The 19977-nt window shown below is 40.7% G+C and overlaps 1 protein-coding gene across 1 annotated transcript in view; it reads left to right on the plus strand.

The window, feature by feature from the left end:
- The first annotated feature begins 709 nt into the window (after positions 1-709).
- atg14 (autophagy related 14) overlaps positions 710-19977 on the plus strand; it is a 30507-nt gene continuing 11239 nt past the window's right edge. Inside the window, exons 1-9 of the mRNA XM_033027246.1 lie at positions 710-943; positions 3633-3695; positions 3872-3914; positions 6354-6435; positions 7559-7796; positions 9268-9497; positions 12170-12287; positions 16343-16433; positions 18044-18129. Of these exons, the coding sequence (XP_032883137.1) occupies positions 750-943; positions 3633-3695; positions 3872-3914; positions 6354-6435; positions 7559-7796; positions 9268-9497; positions 12170-12287; positions 16343-16433; positions 18044-18129 (1145 nt within the window). The 5' untranslated portion in view covers positions 710-749. The remainder of the gene's footprint in view (positions 944-3632; positions 3696-3871; positions 3915-6353; positions 6436-7558; positions 7797-9267; positions 9498-12169; positions 12288-16342; positions 16434-18043; positions 18130-19977) is intronic.

A 19977-nucleotide genomic window follows, 5' to 3' on the forward strand; every position in this document is an offset into this window, starting at 1 on the left:
AGGAAGGGGAGGAGACAGCAAGGGCTAGCAAAACTGGGAGAATTCAACGTTCATGCCAACCGGACGCAAGCAACCCAGGCGGAATATGAGGTGCTGTTCCTCCAATTTCTGGTGTTGCTCACTCTGGCAATGGAGGAGACCCAGGACAGAGAGGTCGGATTGGGAATGGGAGGGGGAGTTGAAGTGCTGAGCCACCGGGAGTTCAGGTAGGTTATTGCTGACTGAGCGGAGGTGTTCGGCGAAACGATCGCCCAACCTCCGCTTACCTCTAACCCTCTGTGTGAAGAAGTTGCCCCTCACGTTCTTATTAAATATTTCCCCTCTCACTTCAAACCTATGCTCTCTGATTCTTGATTTCCATAGAAGTAGAGGAAAAGATTCACTCTTTCAATTCCCCTCATGATTTTGTCAAGATCACCCCTCAGCCTCTTGCGATCCAAGGAATAAAGTTCTAGCTTGTCCAACCTTTCCTTATATCTCAGGCCCTCGAGTCTTCACATCATCGTGAATCTACTCTCTGTTTTCCCTTACACACACAGCAGCATTGCCTGTCATGTGGACCCTGGGGGTGATGTCCCCCCTCCCCTTGTTTACCGGCTGTCAACTTACAGGTGACGGGCCCGCGCCTCCTGCTTGGCCCGTGGAGCGCGATACTGATTGGTGGAAGCCCCCGCAACACGTGAGAGCAGACGCAGTCCGTACCCACAACACCCCGCAGTACAACAAAACCACGTGACCCCGGCTCTGGCATGGCGTCTCCCAGGCTGCTTGTTGCCGGAGCCGCCGCCGCTACCGCGCCGCTCGATTCGGTGGATGATGCCGAGGGCTTGTACGTGGCCGTGGAGCGCTGTCCGCTCTGCAACACGGCCAGGAGACGCCTAACCTGCGCCAAGTGTATCCTGGCCGGCGACTTCGTCTACTTCGACAGCAGGAACTCGGAGAGGTATTGTCTGCCGGGAGTGAGGACATGACAAACATGGGTGCACCGGCCGACCGAGCGGCCGGAGGCTGGCGGGCAGGACGGCCGCGGGTCACAGGCCGCTCGCAGGGTTGGGGGAGTATCGGTGCTGCTGCGTCATGAAGGCACGGTTCACATCGCAGGAGGGGAGGGGTGACGAGAGCCGTACTGTGGACTCAAAGAACTGCTGATGCTGGTTTACAAAAATAAACAAAGTGATGAAGTAACTCAGCGGGTGAGACAGCATTTGCGGAGGGAATGAATAGCCGACATTCGGGTGGTTGAATCGTTTCATGTTTCCGTTATCTGACACAAGGCACCACACAAGAGATTAGTGTGCACAATTAGAGCACATGGTTTTGAGGGTAGGGGGTACCGTAGAGAACTGGTTGGCAGACAGGAAGCAAAGAGAAGGAATCAACGGGTCCTTTTCAGAGTGGCAGGCAGTGACTAGTGGGGTGCCGCAAGACTCTATGCTGGGACCCCAGTTATTTACAATATATACAGTGCCCTCCATAATGTTTGGGACAAAGACCCATCATTATTTATTCGCCTCTGTACTCCACAATTTGAGATTTGTAATAGAAAAAAATCACATGTGGTTAAAGTGTACATTGTCAGATTTTAATAATGGGTATTTTTCTATATTTTAGTTGCAGCATGTACACAGTGTTTATATATAGTCCCCCCCACCCCCATTTCAGGGCACCATAATGTTTGGGACACGGCAATGTCATGTAAATGGAAGTAGTTATGTTTAGTATTTTGTTACATATCCTTTGCATGCAATGACTGCTTTTAGTCTGTGATTCATGAACATCACCAGTCTTCTCTGGTGATGCTCTGCCAGGCCTGAATTGCAGCCATCTTTAGCTTATGCTTGTTTTGGGCACTATCCCCTACAGTTTTCTCTTCAGCATATAAAAGGCATGCTTTATTGTGTTCAGATCGGGTGATTGACTTGCCCACTCAAGAATTGACTATTTTTTAGCTTTGAAAATGCCTTTGTTGCTTTAGCAGTATGTTTGGGATCATTGTCTTGCTGTAGAATAAACCGCCGGCCGTTGAGTTTTGAGGCATTTGAACTTGAGCAGATAGGATGTGTCTATACACTTCGGAATTAATTATGGTACTACCTTCAGCAGTTGTATCATCAATGAAGATAAGCGAGCCAGTACCTTCAGCCCAGGCCCTAACACCCCCACCACGGTGTTTCACAGATGAGGTGGTATGCTTTGGATCTTGAGCAGTTCCTTCTCTCCTCCATTCTTTGCTCTTAGGCTGTGGGCCGAGCATCAAAAATGTGTCTCGAAATCCATTTTCGTGACCAACATCACGGAACTACATGAAATCCTTCACAGATTTTGATGAAATATAATTGAGAAGGATGTCATAACTCGTCAGTGCCAAAAGTTGCACAATAATTAATTAAACTAATTAGAAAATGAGATCGGGAAAGTAAGCGCCATCTAGTGGCCAAGAAGTGTTTCGGCCCAGAAACGTTGCCTATTTCCTTCGCTCCATAGATGCTGCTGCACCTGCTGAGTTGCTCCAGCATTTTTGTGTACCGCCCATATTACACCATGGGCAGCCTATTTCCGTGTTGCAGTCCAATTAAACTATATATTATTATACATATATATATATGTATGTATATATATATATATATATATATATATATAGTCCTGCAAGGCATCTTCCAGTCGATTTAATAGGAAATTTAATGAGACTGCAGCAGAGGTCCCAGGTTTTAAGGGCTCATGATCATGAACCTGCCTAATTAAAGGGTCAGGACAGATCCTCTGGGTTCCCCCGTTTACTGAACCCCACTGACTGCCATAGTGGGGAGAGTGGGGGTAATGGCCATAGTGGGACTGGGGCAGTGCAAGGCTGGGGGACAGACCTGTAAGAGACCTGTCTTATTTCTGATGTAAATGTCACATCCTGACCAAGAATCGAATGCTCTGATGTTTACTCGATGAGACCCCCTGATGGTGCCTATGAGGGCTATTACCTTTAACCTAAAATAACCCTAAAAGTGTTGCATTGTTTGAGTATCTGTAGTTTGTGTGTGTGTCTGTCTGTGTATACCTATCAAACGTGTATCTGTGGATGTAAGCGTGGATGTATGTGTGTGGATGTATGTGTGTGCATGGATGTATGTGTGCATGTATGTGTGTGTGCATGCATGGAAGTGTGCGTACGGATGGATGTGTGTGTGGATGTGTGTATGTAAGTATGTGTGGATGGGTGGGTGGACTGTCGCACTGTCATTCACTAGCACGCCATTATCATAAGTAATTCACTCATTGTTTAAATAATTTAACCAAATAAAAATATTACAATGTATGTAAGATCGCATTTTGAAATACCATTGTTAATAGCAGTGCATAAAGTTTGAATTGTTTCCCAAAGAGTTTACTACAGTACATTTATTTTTAAAGTCAACACATGACAGATGTTTCATAATTGTGTAGCAAATCATGAATTCATCAACCATTAACCTTAAAATGAAAACTATTCCATATTTCTATTAATGATTTGCTACACAATTTTGAAACATTTGTTATGGTTTGCCTTTAAAAGCAAGTTGGTAGATTTAATTGGGAAATAATTTCATGTGTGAATTGTCATTATTACTAAATCAAGAATTGAGGATTTTTATTTCCCATAGATATGCTGACAAGATGGAACGGTTAAAGCTCTTTCGGAATGAGAAGGAAAAGTATCAGCAACAGTAAGAAATTATTGACTTTTGTTTTTGAAGTATCATCTACATTTTAGTTCAGCACGTGAATCAGATTACTAACATTTAGTTCCGTATTTCCAATAGCAAATGAAATAATGAATATTGCATTCGTGCTATTTGAGTGAACCTATTTATGGATTTCAATTCTGTTCATTTTATTTCAGAGTTATAAAAGCTGTTGAAGGGAAGTTGAAAACTGATCAGTTGGTGAGTTTATTATACAGTGTGTCCTGAAAATACATCTTGTGTATTGACATTGCTGCATGAAGGTTCAGTTCCATCTTTATAATCAAAATAATTATTATATATATTTATATATATTAATAGTTTATATTTTGTTACCAGTATTGGGCAATCCTTCCCATGCATGACCAACCATATTCAGATTCTAAACCTATTGAACCATTATGGTCTTGATATTATTTGGCATTAATAAAGTGTGAGTGTTATTCATTATTCTTCCGTCAAATGCTGGATGAATACTTTGGGGTGGTAAAGACTACTTTGTAAGTACAGGAGTTTATACAAAAATATGCAACTGTGGGGCCAGCATTGAACAGCTCCACTTCTGACCAAAAGACAAAGAGGAGTTTGGCAGAAGACATTAGTGGAAGTGCTGATGCACATCTTGACATTTCACTTGAACCTCAAGATCTTTCTGCAATCATGACAGTTTCCTGCAATCTACTTCCCATTGCATCCTATCAACCTCAGTCATAGGTCCAGATAATGTGGCTGTTTATAAAGCATTACTTCAGTATGGGCATGATATCTTTCTATAATAATGATTTTATTTTGATTCCTTCAGCCATAGTACACAACTAATAATCGCCCCTGCCCCTCCTTAAAATTCTCCTAATATTTCTTACACCTCCAAACACCTAACTACCTTCCAAACATTGTTAGACTCTCAGCCACCCATCTTCCTTTGTTCCAAAGCCATCCTTTCGCTGTTACAAAGCATGTTATCCCTTCCCACTACTAAGCACAATATTTCCAGGTGACTAAATATTGCTCCTGCTGTTCCAAGGCCGAGGGTCTTTGGCAAAATACTTCTAGAAACAACATTGCTGAACAACCATGTTTCAAACCCCTTGATTCATTCTGTGCTTTAAAATTATATCCCTCCAATTCTGCTAAGTGAATCTGCTGTTCAATTACAGAAAGTGGAACAATTGCATCGTTTGTTTTAAAGGGTCATATCAACATTTATTCGACATTGAATAAAACTGTATTCTTTGACTTTTATCTGATAATATTCACTTCCTCTAATGTATTTTAAAAATTGCATTTCAAAAGCAATCAAAAATTCTGATTTTTAATTGTAATTTTAATTTTTAATAATAAATAAAAATCCTAATTTGAGGAAGGACATTCTTGCTATTGAGGGAGTGCAGCATAGGTTTACAAGGTTAATTCTCCCGGGATGACGAGACTGTCATATGCTGAGAGAATAGAGCAGCTGGGCTTGTACACTCTGGAATTTAGAAGGATGAGAGGATATCTCATTGAAACATATAAGATTGTTAAGGGTTTGGACACGCTAGAGGCAGGAAACATGTTCCCGATGTTGGGGGAGTCCAGAACCAGGGGCCACAGTTTAAGAATAAGGAGTAAGCCATTTAGAACTTAGACGAGGAAACACTTTTTCTCGCAGAGAGTGATGAGTCTGGAATTCTCTGCCTCAGAGGGCGGTGGAGGCAGGTTCTCGGGATGCTTTCAAGAGAGAGCTAGATAGGGCTCTTAAAAATAGCGGAGTCGGGGGATATGGGGAGAAGGCAGGAACGGGGTACTGTTTGGGGATGATCAGCCATGATCACATTGAATGGTAGTGCTGGCTCGAAGGGCCGAATGGCCTACTCCTGCACCTATTGTCTATTGTCTAAAAAAAATAAGGAACCTCTCCCAGATATACCGAAATTAGACCAAAAACTGAAAATTATGCAAAAATTCAGTCGGATGGGTAATCCCAGCAAAATCTCCTGCTTCTGGTCAATGATCGAGAATAATTGCAGCCTTTAAGGTCATGTTCTGTTAAGAAAGATTGGAATTGTTGAGGAACATCTGTGCAAGAAAAGCTTTTCCTGCAAATTTCTATCTATATAGCATTCAAGATTAAAGTCATTACGAATTTCTACTGATGTAATCAGTGACATCAGTCCTAAAGGAATATAGGCGTATCATACTTCAGAAACCATATGTTCTTCAGCTTTACATGGATACAGCAATTACATATTTTCCATTGTGTATATAAAACAAAAATGAAATGTTTGCTTTCTACATGTTGATGCAGTCAACAATTTTTAACATGAAAAATGCTGTCAGCTCCATGGAGAAAAACAGAAAAAGAATTCAAATTGGCTACATTTTTCAAACTGAAAACTGAGCAATTGAGTTGGATAGTACACCAGCATTTAAATTGAATTTATCAAATTATACTCTGCTAACATTCAACAGCATGATAATACATTTTCATTTTATTTTATATTGTTCTTTTGTAAAATAGTTTCTCCTTTGACCAATATGACAGAGCTGCTGATTTTGTTAAGTAGGCATTGTAAAAAAAAATAAGTGGGCAGGGAATTTAATGGGCTTTTAAATTATCTATATTGTTCCTTAATCTTCAACATCCATTTTTATTTTTAGAAATGGAAGATTATGTCGTGTCAGATAAGGATTGAACAGTTGAAAGATGCAATTTGTTCAGGAAACGAGCAAGTACAAAAAGGTACAAAAGATATGTTTGATGTAAGTCAAAGAATGTCAAAGGTATATGCCAAGACAGAAGGCACAAAAAAAAAAATCACTCTTTATATTTGGCAAAAATGTTCATGTATTTAATGACGGCTGTTATATTCTGTAAAACTGATTTTCTTTTTTGTCTGGAATTTGCACAACTAATTAACAAATTTTCCAAAATTTCTTTGAGACAAAATGTTATTAAGTTAAACAAATAACATTTTATCTCAAAGAAATTTTGGAAAATTTGTTAATTAGTTGTGCAAATTCCAGACAAAAAAGAAAATCAGTTTTACAGAATACAACTGACATCATTTGGAGAGTCAGTAAAATTTTAAATGATAAATGGACATTTAGGTTGTATGTTTTATTTCTGATAAATATGCGTGTTTGTTGAAAATAAAATATTTTGATTAATTTTATCACAATAGGAGAGCACTTGGGTCTTCAGTCCACTACCCCATGTACTGCCCATCCTACCACCAGCCACGCTCTTGCCTTTCTCCTTATTCCTGGACCTATGGCTGTGACTACTATCATTTAACCTTCTTCAGTCTGGCTGACCCCATTCTAGTTTGCATGGCATCTCTTTCTGGCTCTCCTCCCCCCCCCCCCCCCCCCCCCCCTCTGCCCACACACTTCTCATCTCTCTCTCTGGGGATGTTCCCATATTCCCATCATTCAGTTTCTCAAAGCTCTTCTACCCCCACTTGTCACCTGTCATACTCTTCTGTGTGCATTTCACTTCCCCCACTCCACTTTGTTTCATACCCCATCCATTCTCACCTTCCCCACTCCTCCTTTCTCTCCTTCCACATCTCTTCCTTAACTCCTGGAATGTTAATTACTTTTCTCCGTCTGATCTATGTATGTTCAGCATTTTTTGTGTTTTTTTTACGTCAAGGGCACAATATGGATTCATGACTTTGAAGCTCTTGGAATAATGGAGCAGTTCCGTGAAGTGTACTTTCTATTAGTTCACAAACTTGTTTTTGGAATACTACAGTGATTTTTACGGTGCACATGTTATCAGAGATTTCATCGCTCTGCCAAGTTGTTGAAAGTAAAACAAAATTCAGAATTATTGATTTTAACTTTGTGCCTAACTTCAGATGCAGAATTGGTGTGTAAAAATCAGGAAGACAATCAAAAGTTGCACCGTCGGGCCCAACGACATAATGAGAAAAAGGACAAGATTCAGAGGCACATCTATAAACTGAGTGATTTGGTTGAGAAAAAAACCACAGAATTTATGAATCGGCAGGAGCACCTCGCTCGCAACCGTTGGACACACATCCTGGAGTTAACGCGAGTGATTTTCCCCTTGCAAGAAGTGAAAACAGCAATGAGGTAATAAGGTCACAGTAGGATATACTTAGGATATAGGATATAAGATTTATTTATTTTTTAAATGACTGTTGCACGTGGTTATGTTACTGGATTTTAATTAATATAGACAAATGATCCAGAAACATTGTTTTAAAATGGTTTGCACAACTGGGTTTAAGTTTGATAATTCATTCCCAGTATGTGGGCACCACTGGGTTTGCCAGTGATCGCAATTCTCTAATTGTTCTTTAAAACGTGGTGGTTTGCTACCATCTTGATCTGCTGCAGTTCTTCAGTGAAGAGTTCCATTATTTGCACCATGATAATATACCTGTGCAAGCTTGGGAGCTGAACCTGTAAGGGTCAAGTTCCCATGTGCCTGTTGTCCTTGTTTAAATAGCAGATGATCACTAACTTGGGTGATGCTATCAGATAAGTTTTGGTGAATTGCTGCAGTGATTAGTATCATGAGATGGTATTGACCATGAGTAGTGTTTGTTATGTCTTCAAATGAGTAATTCCATCACACTCCTGTTTGAGCTTTTGTAGATAATGGAAAAATGTTTGGAAGTTAGTGGCAATTTGGCTGCTGCAGTATATTCAGTGTCTGATCTTTATTTGAACCTACTGTATTTTTGTTGATCTAGGCAGTTTCTGGACAACAATGACTCCCAATGATTTCTATGGACGCTAGAGGCAGGACCCATTTTCCCAATGTTGGGGGAGTCCTGAACCGGGGGCCACAGTTTAAGAATAAGGGGTAAGCCATTTGGAACGGAGATGAAGAAACACTTTTTCACACAGAGTTGTGAGTCTGTGGAATTCTCTGCCTCAAAGGGCGGTGGAGACTGGTTCTCTGGATACTTTCAAGAGAGAGCAAGATAGGGCTCTTGAAGATAGCGAAGTCGGGGGATATGGGGAGAAGGCAGGAATGGGGTACTGATTGTGGATGATCAGCCATGATCACATTGAGTGGCGGTGCTGGCTTGAAGGGCCGAATGGCCTACTCCTGCACCTATTGTCTATTGTCTATTTCTTCTGCTTCTGCTCTCTTTGTCCCTTCCTTTTGAAAGATTAAAAATGCACATGATCAGGTCCCTTAAAACAGTACTGGAAAGCATTATTGAGCATAAGATGGTTCATGTAGGCAGTGATATATTAAGTTAGAGGAACAGCGCAAGCCCCTTTGTCCCTGTTCTTGCTATGTTATCCCACTTACACATCCACTCCCTGAACACTGGGGCCCATTACCATACAAACAGCTATTTTTGGATTCCAAAACAAGAATTTAAGAACTTCAATTGAAAATTATATCCATTGTTAGTATAAATGTTACTTTTTCTTGTCTAAAATATTTTGATCTTTAACCTTGTTGAAGTATCAAATTTGGTTTTCAAAGTAACCTGTTATAGTCGAGAACAGCCAACCATATAAGTATTTTTTAAAATCATGAAATGTGTCATTTAATTGAGCTTTTGATTTGTAATGCTAGAGATCCAGCAGATGCGCCATTTGAATCTGACAGTGGCATGACCTCCAGCACCGTAAGTGAGCTGGCAGAAGCAAGGAGAACTACTTATCTCTCCGGCAGATGGATCTGCGATGATAACAATGGAGAAACTAACATTGGGATTGTAGGCCGCTGGATATATCTGCCCAGCAACGGGGACTATTCAGCATATTATAACTGGGTGGAAGAGAAAAGATCTGCACAAGGGCCAGGTGAGGCTTTCTAGTGTGTTTAATTCTGAATGTGCTACCTAGATTTACTGCTTGTTAGGTTGTTGGTACAAGGCGTGAAAATTGTTGAGATCCTCTGTAGAGATTCAGATAAGCGTTCACCAAAAAGGTGACCTATGTGATTCGAGAATCATTTATTATTTTCTTTCTCTGTTTGAGAAATGCACGTCAAACTAATTGAACAAAAGAATAATACTGCTCATCGTCCTCACCGTCAGTCTCACTGGGCATGACTAAGATACATAAAGTGCTAGGGTAATTCAGCAGGTCAGGCAGCATCTCTGGAGGACACGGAAAGGTGACGTTTTGGGTCAGGACCCTTCTTCACATTGATTGTGGTAGGGGGGAGGAAGCTGGAAAGAGATGGGAGCAGGACAAAGCCAGGCAAGTGACAGGTAGATTCTGACGAAAGTTTCCAACCTAAGATGCCACTTACCCATATCTTTCGGAGATGCGGCCTGACCCCCGAGTTACTCCAGCACTTTGTATTTTTCTGTAAACTAGCATCTGCAGTTCCTTGTGTCTGCAAAATAGAAATAGTGCTTTAGAGCAGTAGTGCAGCTCTTAGAAGGTACATTTTGGTGACAGTTTGTAACCTCTGTTTAACTTAGAATCCCTGAAGTTTTCAAAAGCATTCTATTTGCTGTATTTTTCAATAAATTGTTGAGAAAATCTACTTTTGAAAGTTAAATGCAGATATTGTCAATATGAAATAAATCAGAAAACATCAGCAATACCCAGCAGGCCAGTCAGGTTTGTTTTTGATAATTTATCGAGAAAGGGAGTAAAGAAGTTGAGGGAGTGGAAATGAATAGGAGAATAACTAATTTGATTTCTAAAATGGTGAGATCAAATTAGTTAATGTTGCAGATAGAATCAGATTATGCTGGTTTGTCTGTATAATTGAAACTCAGGAGAGAGTTGATGTTGGAATCTTGTGCAAAGTTCAAAGTGCTGGAGGAACTCTGGGTTAGGCCATTCCTTCCCCGGATGCTGCCTGACCTGCTGAATTTCTCTAGCACATTGTGTTTTGTCTTTCATGTATTGCTAACTGTAGGACTGCAGGCCAGATGATACTAAGAGAAAAAGAGAAACTGCGTCAAAATGCCAGAGGCAGAAGTGGGCAATTCTGATGCAAATGGAAAGACTGATTTACCTAAAATTGGCGAATTCAATATTGAGGCCAGATGGAAGACAAGGTATTGTTCCCCAGGCCTTCATTGGGCCTCACTAATAATGCAGGAGGCCATACAATGAGGCCAAGTGGATGTGAGTTGGGGATTTAAAGCCAACTTATGGCAAATTCTGTTAGAATCCAAGTGAAAAATCACTGCCCAATCTGACTGGGTTTGGTTATTGGGCATGTGTACGCTGCATTTGCGTGCATTACAAATGTATTCCCCATAGAATTGCCCTGGAAATATAAAAGTACGTGTTTAAATCTGTTATGATCATCTGTCTTCTTTACATAAAGCTATCCCTTGTGCACCCAGGCTGAGTGTTAAATATTGTCCTTATTACACGCCTAGTTTATTTTACTCTTGAATATGTTTCTGCTTTTCAATTTTGGAAACAATTATGTATGAATTTAATTTCTGACAGCTTGGGGTCTTCCAGGGTATATTTGTGCATCTATGAGCAATCTCAAAAAAAAAAAGCACTCTCCAAAATTTCTGTACTCCTCACTTCTGGATTCAGATTCACTGTCTGATTGTCTCAGATTGATTGTCACATGCACCAATTAAGGTACGGTGATATTTGAGTAACCATGCAGCCATAGAATTAAATGAATTAAAAGAACACAACACAATGAAAAAGAACGATAGAACTACTCATAAACATCCACCACAGTGATCACTGTGATGGAAGGCAATAACGTTCAGTCAGTCTTCCTCTTTTTGTTCACCCTTGTTTGGGGCCTTGACCCTCCGCAGTCGCTGCTACGGACTGCCCAATTGTACAAGCTCTCTTCGTCGGGATGATCGAAGCCCGCGGCTTCACAATGTTAAAGTCAGCTATGGCTAAAGTGGCGGTCGGAGCCTTTCTTCAGGCTCCGCGATGGAAGTCTGCGCCACGCCTGCTGCTGAAGCTCTGGGCCGTCTCCAGGAAAGGGTCGCTCCAATCCAAGTTGTTAGGCCGCGATGGAAGGTGAAAATGTGACTAGGAGAAAAATCGCATTTTGCCGAGGCATGTGACTGGAAACTGTTTCCCCCCTCTTCCCCCCCCCCCCCCCCATCAACCCCATGTAAAAAAACATACCTAGAGACATTAACACATACATTTAGACATACTAAAAAAACAAAAGTCGAAATGACCAACAAACTGCTGGCGAGGCTGTGGTGCGCGGCGCCACCCGATGACGAGGTATATTTATGTGTGATCTGCTCCATTGTTAGTGAATGTGCCTTCTGCTGCCCAAATTCTGTGTATCTTCTCCCTTTTATCCTTTAAACCACTATTTAGAGTTTTATCTCTTTGTGTTTGATCGTCTTAATTGCTCTATGACCCTGAGCTACATTTTGTTTGATAATGCTAATGTTGAAGCGCAATGGTATGCTTTACTGTATTATATGCTGCACATGTGTGTGATATTATTGGAGTTAATTAAATGCTATATTTTACTTTATATCTTTCCTTGTATTCTTCATATACAGATATGGAGCAGAGTAACCCGGCATTTACCATCAGTGCGGCTTTATGCTTTGCCACTCAACTGGCAAACATACTTTCTCACATTCTTGATGTAAATCTTCCCAAAAGACTTTGCAACAGGTAAGTATTATAAAGTAATAACCATGGTAAACCTTGCACATGTATGTCATGCTTTTTTTTTCCGATCAAAAAGTATGCCTAATTCAATAGCATTTGAACTGTCAAAATTGAGAATGAACATCATTGAGGAATAAACAAGAAGAAATACTTAAATGCACTTGCTTTGTCAAGGGAAGGGAAAGCTTCTGTTTAGTTAAGTTTAGAGATACAGCATGGAAACAGGCCGTTTGGCCCACCGGGTCCGTGCCAGCCAACGATCCCAGCACATTTATCCTACACCCACTAGGGATAATTATTACATTTACCAAGCCAATTAACCCACAAACCTGTACGTCTTTGGAATGTGTGAGGAAACCCGCGCAGGTCAAGGGGAGAACGTACAAACTGTTGACATAAGGAGCTGCAGCTGTTGGAATCTTGAGCAAAACACTCAGGCCTGAAGAAGTGTCACGAGCCAAAATATTGTCTGTTCATTTCCTCCAGAAAAATTCTGTAGGTCATCCTTCCTTTCTGGGGTTATTTGTGACGTATGACAATCTAATATACAATAGAAACACAGAGTGTGGTTCTATTCAACTTTAGCATCCTTCAAAACACTGAAATAACTGCTCACAGAACTAATTTACTCAGTCGCAATGTCATCTTATAGTTATACATATGGGATTGCATTGGAAGATCCACAAATAGCAATGTTGAGAGACAAAAGACTGCAATTCTATTTTTGAAGATTCCTGACCTAAAATGTCATCTGTTCATTCTCTTCCCAGATGCTGCCTGGTCCACTTTTTCCCCAAAATAATGTTTCCCATTTTCAGTTAGTGAACATCTGAGATATAGCTATAGTGTCCTCCATAATGTTTGGGGCCAAGACCCATCATTTATTTATTTGCCTCTGTACTCCACAATTTGAGATTTGTAATAGAAAAAAATCACATGTAGTTAAAGTGCACATTGTCAGATTTTAATAAAGGCCATTTTTCTACATTTTGGTTTCACCATGTAGAAATTACAGCAGTGTTTATACATAGTGTCCCCCCCCCCCCCATCTCGGCACCATGATGTTTGGGACATAGCAATGTCATGTAATTGAAAGTAGTCTTATTTAGTATTTTGTTGCATATCCTTTGCATGCAATGGCTGCTTGAAGTCTGCGATTCATGGACCACCAGTTGCTGCATGTCGGGAACATGTTTCCTGCCTCTAGCGTGTCCAAACCTTTAACAATCTTGTATGTTCCAATAAGATATCCTCTCATCCTTCTAAACTCCAGAGTGTACAAGCCCAGCCGCTCCATTCTCTCATCATATGACAGCCCCGCCATCCCGGGTATAAACCTTGTAAACCTACGCTGCAATCCCTCAATAGCAAGAATGTCCTTCCTCAAATTAGGGGACCAAAACTGCACATAATACTCCAGGTGTGGTCTCACTAGGGCTCTGTACAACTGCAGAAGGACCTCTTTGCTCCTATACTCGACTACTCTTGTTATAAAGGCCAACATGCCAATTCGCTTTCTTCACTGCCTGCTGTACCTGGATGCTTACTTTCATAGACTGATGAACAAGGACCTCCAGATCCTGTTGTACGTCTCCTTTTCCCAACTTGACGTCATTTAGATAGTAATCTGCCTTCCTGTTTTTGATATAAGGTGGATAACCTCACATTTATCCACATTAAACTTCATCTGCCATGCATCTGCCCACTCCACAATCTGTCCAAGTCACCCTGCATTCTCATAGCATCCTCCTCACAGTTCACACTGCCACCCAGCTTTGTGTCATCTGTAAATTTACTAATGTTACTTTGAATCCCATCATCCAAATCATTGATGTATATTGTAAATAGCTGCGCTCCCAGCACCGAGCCTTGCGGTACCCCACTAGTCACTGCCTGCCATTCTGAAAGGGACCCGTTAATCCCTACTCTTTGTTTCCTGTCTGCCAACCAATTTTCTATCCATGTCAGCACTCTACACCCCGATACCATGTGCCCTAATTTTGCCCACTAATCTCCTATGTGGGACCTTATCAAATGCTTTCTGAAAGTCCAGGTACACTACATCCACTGACTCTCCCTTGTCCATTTTCCTAGTTACATCCTCAAAAAATTCCAGAAGATTAGTCAAGCATGATTTCCCCTTCGTAAATCCATGCTGACTCAGACCGATCCTGTTACTGCTATCCAAATGTGCGGCTATTTCATCTTTTATAATTGACGCCATCATCTTCCCCACCACCGATGTCAGGCTAACTGGTCTATAATTCCCTGTTTTCTCTCTCCCGCCTTTCTTAAAAAGTGGGATAACAATAGTATTATCTGATTTGATTGCATAGAGCACAAACAAAAGTTTTTCACTGTACCTTGTTACATGTGACAATAATAAAGCCAAACCCCACGCCTTCCCTCCATCAGTAGTGCAACTTCCCTCATCTACTGAGGATGAGTGTAACTCTTGGCAACTCTCAAGAAGTTCAGATACATCCAGAATAAAGTAGAGCGTGAATGGTACCCCATTCACCACCCTAAATAGTCATTCCCTCCATACTAATGCATAGTGGCTGTGGCATATCATCTACAAATTGTGCTGTGGTAACTTGCCCATGTACACATTCTATCACCAAGAAGGACAAGTCTATCAGGTGCATGGGAACACAGGACATCCACGTTACCTCCAAGACATACACCATTCTGTTTATGTTCTACACCATTGCAAAAACTTTGCAATCACTGTTTTATGCCATTGAGTTCCTTACCCAGATAGCAAATGCTCATGATGAGTACTTGTTCTTTGCTACCTTCAAGTGGGCAGTTGGGAATGGAAGATTATTGGTGGATTTCTAGTGTGGCGTGAGGACAGAAGGTTGAGGTGGAGTGGAATGGATGGGTGTTGGTTGAGAAGAAGTGGAGGCGTGATGATATCACTGGAACAGGGAAAATGGTGAAGATGACAGTGGGATGGAGGGTATCTGAAACAACACATCAAAATCTTCTTCTTGCGTATCTTCTTGCACAAGGGCCTGTCCCACTGTGAGGTCCTAATTTGCGAGTTTAGGAGAGTCAAGGAGAGTGTCATGGTCTTGTTGTATCGCAAAAGTAGAACACCTCCTTCGACTATGTAGAGAACCTTCTACAAATATGTAGAAGACCTCCTACGACCATGTCGAAGACCTCCTTCGATCTCCTTCAACTATGATGAAGACTAGCTTCGACTACTTGCCGATGTTCTCTGGAAAATTGGACACTGAATAGTGGAGAGTGAAGACGACTGCCTTCGACTGCCTATGAATAACGTGCCAACCTACTACAAGCTACTTCGACTATACCTACGAGTAAAAAATTATCGATTTTTTTTCCATGCCGACCAATTTTTACTCGAGGACAATTTTTCAGCATGCTAAAAAATACTCCTAGACCAAACTGAAGCTGCGAGTATGCGAGAACTTCTCTCGAGTATGAAGGAGAGTTGCATAGACCTCCTGGGACCAGTTGTCGACCATGCTGCGAGTTTGAGTCGAGCGCAAACTCTTCTAAACTCGCAAATTAGATCCCCGCAGTGGGACAAGCCCTACAGCCTAAAGTTGTTGGACAAATTGTTCTATTTGATCTTATTTGATTGTGCACGCCGGGTTGATTGCATTTGTTGAAACAGGGCAGACCACGTGAAGGTTGCAATCTTCCACCCCACCTCTAAATCAAAATTGGGAAAATATTGGCAACTGAAATGGATACATGGAAAATAACTATTTTGGGGGACAGTCAAACGCGTGTAAATGGAAAAAGCTGAGGTCGAGCATCTTGGTCGAGTTGGGGCGTAGGGCCTGTTTCCATGCTGTATGAATCTAACTATAAATTTTTCAAACTAAAAATCCACGTCAATATTCTTCAATATTTCCGATTCCTTTTCCAGCCTCACACTGCTGGAAAACAATGTGTGATATCATGGGGAATATGGACATGAATTTTATTCAGATGTCAATGTGATCCCAACTTCCAGATTAACTTTTCTTTATAAATGTGATTTCAATATTTGCATAACTAAGATTTTATTTTTGCAGTGAGTTTTGTGAAGAGAATATGAACAGAAAGAAGTTCATTCGAGCAGTGAATAAGCTAAACACAAACATCCTATACCTCTGCTTTTCCCAGGTATCACATTTCATATCAAAAGCATAACACTTTGATTTACAGATTTTTTCTTAGTACAAAATATCTAATTAACTTTGTGCTGAAAATTATTCTCCTATGTATATTAATTCAATTTGAGTTGTTAGGATCAGTGAGGCCTGTAACAAGGTATTGGTACTGGGTCCTTTGTTAGTTACTCATGCTAATAATTTGGCTATGAATATGGGTAGCAAATGGTTAGGAAATCTGTAGATGACATTAAAATATAGTGAACAGTGAATTAAGTTATCTCTGATTACAATGTAATCCTGATCAACTGGGCTAATGGACAGAGGAATGGCAATGGAGTTTAATTTGGATAAATGCAAGATGTTGCATTTTAGTAAGACTAACTTGGGAAGGATTTGTACAGTAATTGATAGGGCCCTGGGGAGTGTTACAGAACCCAGGTGTGCTGGGACATATTTCCTTGAAAGGATGACAGGATGGTGAGGGAGGTGTTTAGCACACTTGTCTTCTTCAGTCAGTGTTTTGAGTCGAGGAGGTGTTACTGTTGTACAAAATGTTAGTAAGGCCAGATTTGGAATGCTGTGTCCAGTTTGGTCATGCTGTTACAGGAAGTATATCATTAAACTGGAAAAGATACAGAGGAGATTTGAGGTTGCTCAAGAAGGAACTGCAGATGCTGGAAAATGGAAGGTAGACAAAATTGCTGGAGAAACTCAGCGGGTGCGGCAGCATCTATGGAGCGAAGGAAATAGGCAACGTTTCGGGCCAAAACCCTTCTTCAGACTTGAGGTTGCTGCTATGCCTGGAGTGTGAGTTATGAGGGGAGGCTGGATTGGCTAGGACTAGAGAGGAGGTTGAGGGTGATTTTATAGAAGTGTGTATATAATCACAAGTGCCATGGATAAGATGAATAGCCACAGATTTTTCCTCCAGGGTAATAGAGTCTAAACCTTAGAGGGCATAAGTTTAAGGTGAGAGAGAAAATATATAAAAGAGTCCTGAGGGACAACTTTGTCACACAAGGTGGAACAAGCTGCCTCAGAAGGTGAGAGGCAGATGCAACTAGGACATTGAAGAACCCTTGGACATGTGCATAGGGAAGGTTTGGAGGGATATGGGCCGGTAAAGGCAAATAGTACTAGCTTAGTTAGGCAACTTGGTCGTCATGGACAAACTGAGCTCAAGGGCCTTTCTGTTCTCTGATTCTAATAAGATGGAAGAAATCCAACAATAAATAGATTGTTAATTAAAGTATATATAATAAAACTCCAATAATCTTCTATTTGACTATAATGAAATTCCAATGGTTTGTCATTTGGCACATGAAATAATATTTGCTGTGCTCCTGTTCCACTCACTGGTGTTCTGGTTCCCATTAAATTTACTTTAATCAATGGAAACGTTTAATATAATGGTGCCTAACATTTAAGGAAATTGCAAGTCTTTTGGCGGTATTAACAGAAATAACATGGCACTGGAAATTTGCTGGTCTGGCAACACTAAAGTCCCAAATGTGCTGGATTATCAGTTTTACTGTGGTAACATAGTAGTTGGAATTTTTAATTCAATTTATTTTTATTATGTAACATTGCTAATAATTTGCAACATTTGTGATCTCACAGCATGTAAATCCAGAGTTATTACATCCATTGCACACACTCCGGAACATGATGCACTTGGTCAGTCCAGAAAATAAAAGCCTGGGCAGGTATGTTGAATCATTTAATTGAATGTAATTTAGCTGAAGATTAAGTTTTTAGTTATGATGAATTTACTTCTGCAAACTCAAAGTACAGTATGTAAACATGTAGGCAAATTTGATCATTTTCATATTAAAAATTGGATGCTGCATTTACTTGCCTAGCCTGTTCCAGATTAGCCAATGTGAATATTTTTTATGTTTGTTTACTAAACTTTATTGAAGCTGCATGCATGCCTTACGATAATTGGTATTCATCCCATGGGCATGCTGCACCCTACTTGGTAAGGTGTGTATCTGCAGTACATTTTGTAAATGATGTGCACTTGGTGGTAGAGAGAATTAATGCTCTGGGCTTTAGATAGGGTGCTAGTGCAGCAGGCTGCTTTTTTTTCCTTCAACTTTGGGGTGTCGTACGAATGTTGCGGAATCTGTGGAATTCTGTGTGAATCTGTGGAATTCTCTGCCACAGAAGGTAGTTGAGGCCAGTTCATTGGCTATATTTAAGAGGGAGTTAGATGTGGCCCTTGTGGCTAAAGGGATCAGGGGGTATGGAGAGAAGGCAGGTACAGGATACTGAGTTGGATGATCAGCCATGATCATATTGAATGGCGGTGCAGGCTCGAAGGGCCGAATGGCCTACTCCTGCACCTATTTTCTATGTTTCTATGAATGTTGATCCTAGAAAGTGAAGAGTATTTCACCATCCTTGTGACTTGTTGGTGTCAAACCTTCAGGTGAGAGGAGATGAGAGACACACTATAGGAGGTTCGGTTCCTGACTTGCTGAGAGTGTGTGGCTAATCCAGTTGACGATGGAGGGTTCAGTGATGTTCAGATCCTTAGAACATTGTAAAGTGGTTCGACCTTACCTGTTGGAGATGGTCATTCCTTGATACCTGCATAGTACAGGTATTATTTCTTGCAATTTAAGCCTATGGCTGAATGTTATCAAGGTTTGCAGTGTACATGCACAGACCTCTTAATTTGCTGAGGATTTGCAAATATAACAACATCGTGGAATTTTTAGCAAACTTTCTTCCTTCTCACTTTGTGGAATGTTGGTCATAAGTGAAGCAGTTAAAAGTGGTTGGCCTGGGACCTTGTATCAATGCATTGGTGTCCTGGTCCTGGAGATGCATTGGTTAATGTCTTCGAAGGTACCTTAGATCATTTAATGATTCCTGCAGATTAGAGAGTGTTAAATGTAATCTCGCTATTTAAAATATGGAGAGAACAAACTGGTAACTGTAGACTGGTTGGCCTGACTTCAGTGGTAGGGAAAAGCACTAGTCAGCGAACTCGTAAGATATGTTATGTATTAAAAAATATATTGACAGAATTAGACAGAGTTAGCATGGATTTTTAAATGGGAAACCGTATTTGACAAGCCTAACGTTTTTGGAGATATAACTGGTAGAATTAATATGGAAGGACTAGTGGATATGATGTTTTTAAATGTTCAGAAGTGCTTTTGATAAAGTCACATGGAAGAGATTAGTGTGCAAAATTGAAGCACGTAGGTTTGGAGGTAATATTCTGGCATGGGTTGAAAATTGATTGACGGGTCAAAAATGGTGGGAATATGGGTTATTTTCAGGATGGAAGGTAATGACAAGTGATGAACTGCAGGAATTCATAGTTTGGCCTCATTTATTCAATGTCAATGATGTGGCTAAGGGAATGGATTGTTATGTTTTTAGTTTGCCATTGACAACAAACTAGATGGGATTGTGAGCTGTGAGGAGAGCTCAAAATTTTCAAGACAACTTGCATTTGCGGAATGATGTGGAAAATGTGAAGTTATCCACAATGCATGACTGGAGGCTTTACCCAATGAGGTAGACTTTAAGGAATG

The sequence above is a fragment of the Amblyraja radiata genome, chromosome 9 (genome assembly GCF_010909765.2).
Source record: "Amblyraja radiata isolate CabotCenter1 chromosome 9, sAmbRad1.1.pri, whole genome shotgun sequence".
Classification (NCBI taxonomy): domain Eukaryota; kingdom Metazoa; phylum Chordata; class Chondrichthyes; order Rajiformes; family Rajidae; genus Amblyraja; species Amblyraja radiata.